We start from the raw sequence: 10224 nt of genomic DNA, 5'->3' as shown, positions 1-10224 counted from the left end.
AGAAAAAGCATGAATGAATCATGAATAATATTGAGAGTGAAAGTAACAGAGTCGACAACAAAACATGCTAACCTCTCACCATTACCAATAACACATGATACAACAAAACATGCTAACCTCTCACCATTACCAATAACAGAGACTACAACAAAACATGCTAACCTCTCACCATTACCAATAACAGAGACTACAACAGAACATGCTAACCTCTCACCATCACCAATAACAGAGACTACAACAAGCATGCTAACCTCTCACCATTACTAATAACAGAGGCTACAACAAAACATGCTAACCTCTCACCATTACCAATAACACATGATACAACAAAACATGCTAACCTCTCACCATTACCAATAACAGAGACTACAACAAAACATGCTAACCTCTCACCATTACCAATAACAGAGACTACAACAGAACATGCTAACCTCTCACCATCACCAATAACAGAGACTACAACAAGCATGCTAACCTCTCACCATTACCAATAACAGAGGCTACAACAAAACATGCTAACCTCTCACCATTACCAATAACAGAGGACTACAACAGAACATGCTAACCTCTCACCATTACCAATAACAGAGGCTACAACAAAACATGCTAACCTCTCACCATTACCAATAACAGAGGCTACAACAAAACATGCTAACCTCTCACCATTACCAATAACACATGATACAACAAAACATGCTAACCTCTCACCATTACCAATAACAGAGGCTACAACAAAACATGCTAACCTCTCACCATTACCAATAACAGAGACTACAACAGAACATGCTAACCTCTCACCATCACCAATAACAGAGACTACAACAAGCATGCTAACCTCTCACCATTACCAATAACAGAGGCTACAACAAAACATGCTAACCTCTCACCATTACCAATAACAGAGGCTACAACAAAACATGCTAACCTCTCACCATTACCAATAACAGAGGCTACAACAAAACATGCTAACCTCTCACCATTAACCTCAAATAAAAGGTGACATTCTGTACAGTCACCTAATATGAAACATTGTGTGTCAAATCCAAATTGCTGGAGCATAGCACCACATTTAAAACGGTAAGCTTCACTGTCCAAACACATGTGGTGTGGACTTTGTGTGCCTGGTAAACACATGTGGATCTGGTGAACAGTTATCACTTGTTGACCAACTACAGGAATACTGACCTCAGAGTCTCCAGTTTACAGTGGGGATTCCCCAGTCCAGCAGAGAGCAGCTTCACTCCTGAATTCTTCAGGTCATTGTTACTCAGATCCAGCTGTCTCAGGTGTGAGGGATTTGACTCCAGAGCTGAGACCAGAGCAGCACAGCCTTCCTCTGTGACTAGACAGCCTGACAGCCTGCAAAGAGTCAACTCATATTAAAATCACACTGCTATTCTTTGGTGGAGAAAGTAGTGGCAGTATATTTTTCAACATATTCAGATATATCTGTGTCCTAAAACCTGCCATATCTATTCATAAATCAATGTATCATTATTATAAATGTTCATAATATTACTTGTAGAGAGAAAAATGTATATTACAAATATTTCAGTAGACTGACCAGACCAGTTTAAAAAGCAGTATCAGTCAAAAGACAGACAGTGAGGTATCAGATTTAGATTGTATTGAGTATACAGTCCACACCATATCTATTTTGACAGTGAAGATAACATTTTAAATGTGGTTCTATACTCCAACATTTTGGATTTCAGATCAAATGTTTCATATGAGGTGACAGTATATTATGTCACCTTTTATTTGAGGATATTTTAATACATATCTGAAATGAAAGCACTTGTTGTCTCCAGTCCCCCCATTTGAAGAAGTCATAAGTATTCTGACCAATTCACTCATAGTATATTAAAGTAGTCAAAAAGTTAAAAATTTGGTCCAATATTTCTTGAACGGAATGACTACATCAAGCTTGTGACTCAAACTCGTTGATAGCATTTGCAGTTTGTTTTGGTTGTGTTTTGGGTTATGTTTTGCCAAATTGTAACTGAAAGGTGGATGTTGACTGGAGTAATTTTCTTCATAAGTTAGTAGATAACATGTTTCTAAACACTACAAAATTAATCCAGATGATGCCATGATTAAGAAAAAGCATGAATGAATCATGAATAATAATGAGAGTGAAAGTAAGAGGCTACAACAAAACATGCTAACCTCTCACCATTACCAATAACAGAGGATACAACAAAACATGCTAACCTCTCACCATTACCAATAACAGAGGATACAACAAACCATGCTAACCTCTCACCATTACCAATAACAGAGGCTACAACAAAACATGCTAACCTCTCACCATTACCAATAACAGAGGCTACAACAAAACATGCTAACCTCTCACCATTACCAATAACAGAGGCTACAACAAAACATGCTAACCTCTCACCATTACCAATAACAGAGGCTACAACAAAACATGCTAACCTCTCACCATTACCAATAACAGAGGCAACAACAAAACATGCTAACCTCTCACCATTACCAATAACAGAGGCTACAACAAAACATGCTAACCTCTCACCATTACCAATAACAGAGGATACAACAAAACATGCTAACCTCTCACCATTACCAATAACAGAGTCTACAACAAAACATGCTAACCTCTCACCATTACCAATAACAGAGGATACAACAAAACATGCTAACCTCTCACCATTACCAATAACAGAGGCTACAACAAAACATGCTAACCTCTCACCATTACCAATAACAGAGGATACAACAAAACATGCTAACCTCTCACCATTACCAATAACAGAGATTACAACAAAACATGCTAACCTCTCACCATTACCAATAACAGAGGCCACAACAAAACATGCTAACCTCTCACCATTACCAATTTCGGAGGCTACAACAAAACATGCTAACCTCTCACCATTACCAATAACAGAGTCTACAACAAAACATGCTAACCTCTCACCATTACCAATAACAGAGGATACAACAAAACATGCTAACCTCTCACCATTACCAATAACAGAGGATACAACAAAACATGCTAACCTCTCACCATTACCAATAACAGAGGCTACAACAAAACATGCTAACCTCTCACCATTACCAATAACAGAGGCTACAACAAAACATGCTAACCTCTCACCATTACCAATAACAGAGGATACAACAAAACATGCTAACCTCTCACCATTACCAATAACAGAGATTACAACAAAACATGCTAACCTCTCACCATTACCAATAACAGAGGCCACAACAAAACATGCTAACCTCTCACCATTACCAATTTCGGAGGCTACAACAAAACATGCTAACCTCTCACCATTACCAATAACAGAGTCTACAACAAAACATGCTAACCTCTCACCATTACCAATAACAGAGGATACAACAAAACATGCTAACCTCTCACCATTACCAATAACAGAGGATACAACAAAACATGCTAACCTCTCACCATTACCAATAACAGAGGCTACAACAAAACATGCTAACCTCTCACCATTACCAATAACAGAGGCTACAACAAAACATGCTAACCTCTCACCATTAACCTCAAATAAACGGTGACATTCTGTACAGTCACCTAATATGAAACATTGTATCTCAAATCCAAAATGCTGGAGCATAGCACCACATTTTAAACTGTAAGCTTTACTATCCAAACACATATGGTGTGGACTATGTGTGCCTGGTAAACACATGTGGATCTGGTGAACAGTTATCACTTGTTGACCAACTACAGGAATACTGACCTCAGAGTCTCCAGTTTACAGTGGGGATTCCCCAGTTCAGCAGAGAGCAGCTTCACTCCTGAATCCTTCAGGTCATTGTTACTCAGGTCCAGCTTTCTCAGGTGTGAGGGGTTTGACCTCAGAGCTGAGACCAGAGAAGCACAGCCTTCCTCTGTGACTAGACAGCCTGACAGCCTGCAAGGAGTCAAATCATATTAAAATCACACTGCTATTCTTTGGTGGTGAAAGTAGTGGCAGTATATTTTTTTAACATACTCAGATATATCAGTGTCCTAAAACCTGCCATATCTATTCATAAATCAATGTATCATTATTATAAATGTTCATAATATTACTTGTAGAGACAAAAATGTATATTACAAATAATTGAGTAGAATGACCAGACCAGTTTAAAAAGCAGTATCAGTCAAAAGACAGACAGTGAGGTATCAGATTTAGATTGTATTGAGTATACAGTCCACACCATATCTATTTAGACAGTGAAGATAACATTTTAAATGTGGTTCTATACTCCAACATTTTGGATTTCAGATCAAATGTTTCATATGAGGTGACAGTATATTATGTCACCTTTTATTTGAGGATATTTTAATACATATCTGAAATGAAAGCACTTGTTGTCTCCAGTCCCCCCATTTGAAGAAGTCATAAGTATTCTGACCAATTCACTCATAGTATATTAAAGTAGTCAAAAGTTTAGTAGTTGGTCGTAAACTCGATGGTTGCATTTGCAGTTTGTTTTGGTTGTGTTTTGCCTAATAATAAAATGGTGGATGGTGACTGTAGTAATTTTCTGTCTAAGTGAGTAGATAAAATGTTTCTAAACACTACTAAATTAATCCTGATGATGCCATGATTAAGAAAAATCATGAATGAATAATCAATAATAATGAAAAATGATGAGTGAGAAAGTAACAGAGGCTACAACAAACCATGCTAACCTCTCACCATAACCAATAACAGAGGCTATAACAAAACATGCTAACCTCTCACCATTACCAATAACAGAGGCTACAACAAAACATGCTAACCACTCACCATTACCAATAACAGAGGCTACAACAAAACATGCTAACCTCTCACCATTACCAATAACAGAGGTTACAACAAAACATACTAACCTCTCACCATTACCAATAACAGAGGCTACAACAAAACATGCTAACCTCTCACCATTACCAATAACAGAGGCTACAACAAAACATGCTAACCTCTCACCATTACCAATAACAGAGGTTACAACAAAACATGCTAACCTCTCACCATTACCAATAACAGAGGCTACAACAAAACATGCTAACCTCTCACCATAACCAATAACAGAGGATACAACAAAACATGCTAACCTCTCACCATTACCAATAACAGAGACTACAACAAAACATGCTAACCTCTCACCATTACCAATAACAGAGGTTACAACAAAACATGCTAACCTCTCACCATTACCAATAACAGAGGCTACAACAAAACATGCTAACCTCTCACCATTACCAATAACAGAGGCTACAACAAAACATGCTAACCTCTCACCATTACTAATAACAGAGGCTACAACAAAACATGCTAACCTCTCACCATTACCAATAACAGAGGCTACAACAAAACATGCTAACCTCTCACCATTACCAATAACAGAGATTACAACAAAACATGCTAACCTCTCACCATTACCAATAACAGAGATTACAACAAAACATGCTAACCTCTCACCATTACCATAGAACCACATTTACACACTGTCCAAACACATATAGTGAAGTGACTCCAAAATGACAGCACATTATTCACCATTCAGTTTCTATTAGGAAAAATATAATCTAAAACACAACCAAGACAAACTGCAAATGAATTTAACAAGTTTATAGAATCACAAGCTTGATGTAATCACTGCAGGCATGGAATATGGGACCAAATACTAAACTTATGACGACTTTAATACAATATAAGTGAATTTGTCCAAATATTTAAAACTTCTTCAAGTAGGAGAATTAGATACACAAAGTGCTTTCATTTCTAAACGGTGTATGGTGCGGACTATGTGTGTCTGGTAAACACATGTGGATCTGGTGAACAGTTATCACTTGTTGACCAACTACAGGAATACTGACCTCAGAGTCTCCAGTTTACAGTGGGGATTCCCCAGTCCAGCAGAGAGCAGCTTCACTCCTGAATCCTTCAGGTCATTGTTACTCAGATCCAGCTCTCTCAGGTGTGAGGGGTTTGACCTCAGAGCTGAGACCAGAGCAGCACAGCCTTCCTCTGAGACTAGACAGCCTGACAGCCTGCAAAGATATCATCATGACTTCACAAACACACAAATGTAATGAGTAGTGTAGAAGGACAATGGCAGACGCATTTGGTTTATTCTCTCAAACAACATATAGATTCATCTTCCGTCAGCTAGAATTGTATGGTCATATTGTTATACTAATGTGAAAATCAATGCATTCATTCAATATGTTTTTCATTATATACATATTATAATATATATTTTTCTCTAAACTGAATATTTCTTCCAGATGATTCTTCCAGATGATGTCATTTTATTTACTCACAGAGCAGCTCTGGAGGCTTTGACCACTGGCAGCAGCCTCAGAAGACCTTCCTCTGATCTGGAGAATTTCTTCAGGTCAAACACATCCAGCTCCTTTTCTGAAGTCAGCAACACAAAGACCAGAGCTGACCACTGTGCAGGTGACAGTTCTTCTTCTGAGAGACTTCCTGATATCAGGTAGCTTTGGATCTCCTCCACTAGAGAATGGTCATTCAGTTCATTCAGACAGTGGAACAGATTGATGCTCCTCTCTGGAGAGGGATTCTCCCTGATCTTCTCCTTGATGTACTTCACTGTTTCTTCATGGCTCTTTGAGCTGCTTCTTGTCTCTGTCAGTAGACCTTGTAAGTGCTTCTGATTGGACTCCAGTGAGAGGCCCAGAAGGAAGCGGAGGAAAAGGTCCAGGTTTCCCATCTCACTTTGTAAGGCTTTATCCACAGCACTCTTGTAGACAGTAACTTTACGCCTTTGTCTGATCCTCCCAGAAAGGTTCCTGGACGTTGATTGAGCTTTGGCCATTAGATTCTCATTGTTGTTGCTGAATGAGAGGAACACATATACAGCAGCCAGAAACTCCTGAATGCTCAGATGCACGAAGCAGTACACCTTGTCCTGGTACAGCCCACATTCCTCTTTAAAGAGCTGTGTGCACAATCCTGAGTACACTGAGGCTTCATTGACATCAATGCCAGCCTCTTTCAGGTCTTCTTCATAGAAAATCAGATTGCCCTTCACAAGCTGTTGAAAAGCCAGTTTTCCCAGTGACAGAATGCTCTCGTTATTCAAGTGTGGACCTGTCTCTTCTTTCCCAAGATACTTTTCATTCTTCTGTTTGGTGTGAAACACCACAAGGTGTGTGTACATCCCAGTCAGAGTCTTGGGCATCTCCTCTCTCTTGTGTTTCAGCATGTGTTCAAGGACTGTTGCAGAAATCCAACAGAAGACTGGAATGTGGCACATGATGTGGAGGCTCCTTGATGTCTTTATGTGTGAGATGATTCTGCTGGCCAGGTCCTCATCACTGAATCTCTTCCTGAAGTACTCCTCCTTCTGTGGGTCATTGAACCCTCGTACCTCTGTCGCCTGGTCAACACACCCTGAAGGGATCTTATTGGCTGCTGCAGGTCGGGTAGTTATCCAGAGGAGAGCAGAGGGAAGCAGATTTCCCTTGATGAGATTTGTCAGCAGAACATCCACTGAGGTTGACTCTGTGACGTCCCAACAGATCTTGTTCTTCTGGAAGTCTAGGGGCAGTCGGCACTCATCCAGACCATCAAAGATGAACAGAACTTTGTACTTGTCGTAGTTGGAGATTCTTGGTTGTTTGGTTTCCATTGAGAAGTGATTGAGAAGTTCAATGAAAGTGTGTTTGTCCTCTCTCATCAAATTCAGCTCCCGGAAAGGGAATGAAAATACAAATTGGACATCCTGATTTGCTTTTCCTTCAGCCCAGTCCAGAATAAACTTCTGCACAGAGACTGTTTTTCCAATGCCAGCGACTCCCTTTGTCAGCACAGTTCTGATAAGTTTGTCTTGTCCAGTTAAGGGTGTGAAGATGTCGTTACATTTGATTGCAGTCTCTGGTCTTGCTTGTTTCCTGGTTGTTGTCTCAATCTGTCTCAGCTCATGTTCATTATTGACCTCTCCTGTTCCTCCCTCTGTGATGTAGAGCTCTGTGTAGATCTTATTGAGAAGTGTTGGGTTTCCTTGTTTAGCGATCCCCTCAAATACACATTGAAACTTCTTCTTTAGATTAGATTTGAGTTCACGCTGGCAAATCACAGCAAGCTCATCTGAATGAAGAAATAACACAGAGGATATTAATATTACGTCTGTTTTAATACCCACAGTATTGTAGGACTGTTAGAAAGTTTGAAATTATAATAATTCATTCTCTGACTGTATAAATGTGTAAATGTTTTCATAATGCATTACAGACTGGTGTGACTGATTATGTAATTATTGGTATTATTAATGTTGTCTCTCTCTCTCTAAATTCATCACCACAACACATCCCTGCTGCTACTTGATGAGGTCACTAGGTGTTGTGTTAATGCTGCTACAATATCATTGAGTTACACAGCTACTTTAGCTGTAATTTAGCTACAGCTTTTAAATGTTATAAAACAGCATTCAACATGAGGCAGACAGATCTTACATTTCTCCAGTGTGTCAGCAAGCTCCTTCTGGTTCATTTTCCTCAGGACGTGCAGTGTGATCTTCAGAGCCCCCTCTCTGGCATTGCTCTCCTGCTTCTCATCTTCAGCATCCACCACTTCCTCATCCTGCTTCTGACTCTCAAAGCCTTCTGGGAGTTCTGGACTAAGAATCCTCTTGAACATCTTCAGCTCGTTCTTCACAAATGTCATAATTTTCTCTTCAAGCAACTGAAATAAATAAATAAAATAAGTTAAGCAAGAGAAGAAATGCTTTCTCATTAACACATTAATGAATGATTGACAGATCAACTTTACTTGAGGTCAACAAAAACAAATGTACATAACAGGACCACATACACTGAATATGGAGGCCTGGTCTGTTTGATGACTCTGGGAAGACTGACCACTGAGAATATCTGACTCTGATCTCTCCTGTTGGTTTCTGAGGACAAAACATGAGATTACATCTCCTCATCCAGGGAGTGAGTGAGTACGGACAGACAAACAGACAGACATAGACAGAAAGCAGGACAGACAGTCAGAGACAGACAGAGACAGACAGACAGAAACATACATACAGACAGACAGACAGACAGACAGACAGACAGACAGACAGACAGACAGACAGACAGACAGACAGACAGACAGACAGACAGACAGACAGACAGACAGACAGACAGACACATACAGACACATACAGACAAGGAGAGACAGACAGACTGAAAGTGGGACAACACTCACAGACAGACAGACAGACACAGACATACAGACACATACAGACAAGGAGAGACAGACAGACTGACAGACAGACAGACAGAGACAGGCAGACAAACAGAGACACAGACAGAAAGCAGGACAGACAGTCAGAGACAGACAGACAGACAGACAGAGACAGACAGACAAACAGACAGACAGACAGACAGACAGACAGACAGACAGACAGACAGACAGACAGACAGACAGACAGACAGACAGACAGACAGAGACACAGACAGAAAGCGGGACAGACAGTCAAAGACAGACAGACAGACAGAAAGACAGACAGACAGACAGACAGACAGACAGACAGACAGACAGACAGACAGACAGACAGACAGACAGACAGACAGACAGACAGACAGACAGACAGAGACAGACACAGACAGACAGACAGACACATACAGACAGAGAAAGACACACAGACAGAGAGACAGACAGACCGTGATGGAATATTGTGTTTGTTTAATATTGTTTTAGGACTATGAAAATGGACAGAAGTATTAGCCTATGGATTATGAAAACAGCAAAAAGAAATGTGAAAATGGGAGAGGAGAAATGACTAGAGACAGTGTTGTTTAACTCACTGACCATGACCCATGAGTTCTTCTTACCTTTGTTCAGTAGAAAAGTCTCCCTCTCTAAAGGATATAGGTTCAAGCATAGACTGGTCACTCTTCATGGACACACAGCTGGGAACACGGGAGGCTGGTCTCTCCTGCTTGATTGGACTTCAACACAACAGAGACAAACATTACATCTCTCATCTACTCTGATCTCAGACGGGAAACATAAGAAGAGTTTCATTCCAAAATGCTACATATCCATTTTCAGAAATGTTGGTAAATTAGCTTTTATTGTTTAAAGAAATTATTAAAGAGATTGGTGTGTTTTTTCACTATCTAATCATGACATGGGGTTGTTCAATGACAGACATGTATTTGTTTAAAATCTATCACAATGATTTCATTTCAGAGAGACAAATAATAATATTTTTTTACAAAATGCTTGATATCTG

At 39.7% G+C, this 10224-nt stretch overlaps 1 protein-coding gene and 1 long non-coding RNA gene across 2 annotated transcripts in view; both read right to left on the bottom strand.

Moving 5' to 3' along the window:
* LOC145859105 (uncharacterized) overlaps positions 1–1377 on the bottom strand; it is a 3652-nt gene extending 2275 nt beyond the window's left edge. The window contains exon 1 of the long non-coding RNA XR_014379370.1: positions 1186–1377. This is a non-coding gene — a long non-coding RNA (uncharacterized LOC145859105). The remainder of the gene's footprint in view (positions 1–1185) is intronic.
* Positions 1378–5824: 4447 nt separating this feature from the next.
* Positions 5825–9914, bottom strand: LOC145859088 (NLR family CARD domain-containing protein 3-like). Its single transcript, XM_082957844.1, has 4 exons — positions 9821–9914; positions 8808–8892; positions 8450–8678; positions 5825–8084 (listed from the first exon to the last, which is right to left on the bottom strand). Exons 1-4 carry the CDS (start codon positions 9886–9888, stop codon positions 6289–6291), a joined length of 2178 nt encoding a protein of 725 aa, XP_082813970.1. The 5' UTR covers positions 9889–9914; the 3' UTR covers positions 5825–6288.
* Positions 9915–10224: the final 310 nt, after the last annotated feature.

The sequence above is a fragment of the Salmo salar genome, chromosome 01 (genome assembly GCF_965601325.2).
Source record: "Salmo salar chromosome 01, fSalSal1, whole genome shotgun sequence".
NCBI lineage: Eukaryota > Metazoa > Chordata > Actinopteri > Salmoniformes > Salmonidae > Salmo > Salmo salar.
This window is presented reverse-complemented; position numbering and strand designations above follow the sequence as displayed.

Coding starts and splice junctions, on each gene's coding strand:
- LOC145859088 (XM_082957844.1), bottom strand. CDS start 9,888: ATGAAGAGTGACCAGTCTATGCTTGAACCTATATCCTTTAGAGAGGGA. Junction 8,679..8,807: donor ACCAGGCCTCCATATTCAGT/GTATGTGGTCCT, acceptor TATTTATTTCAG/TTGCTTGAAGAGAAAATTAT. Junction 8,085..8,449: donor TGCTGACACACTGGAGAAAT/GTAAGATCTGTC, acceptor TTCTTCATTCAG/ATGAGCTTGCTGTGATTTGC.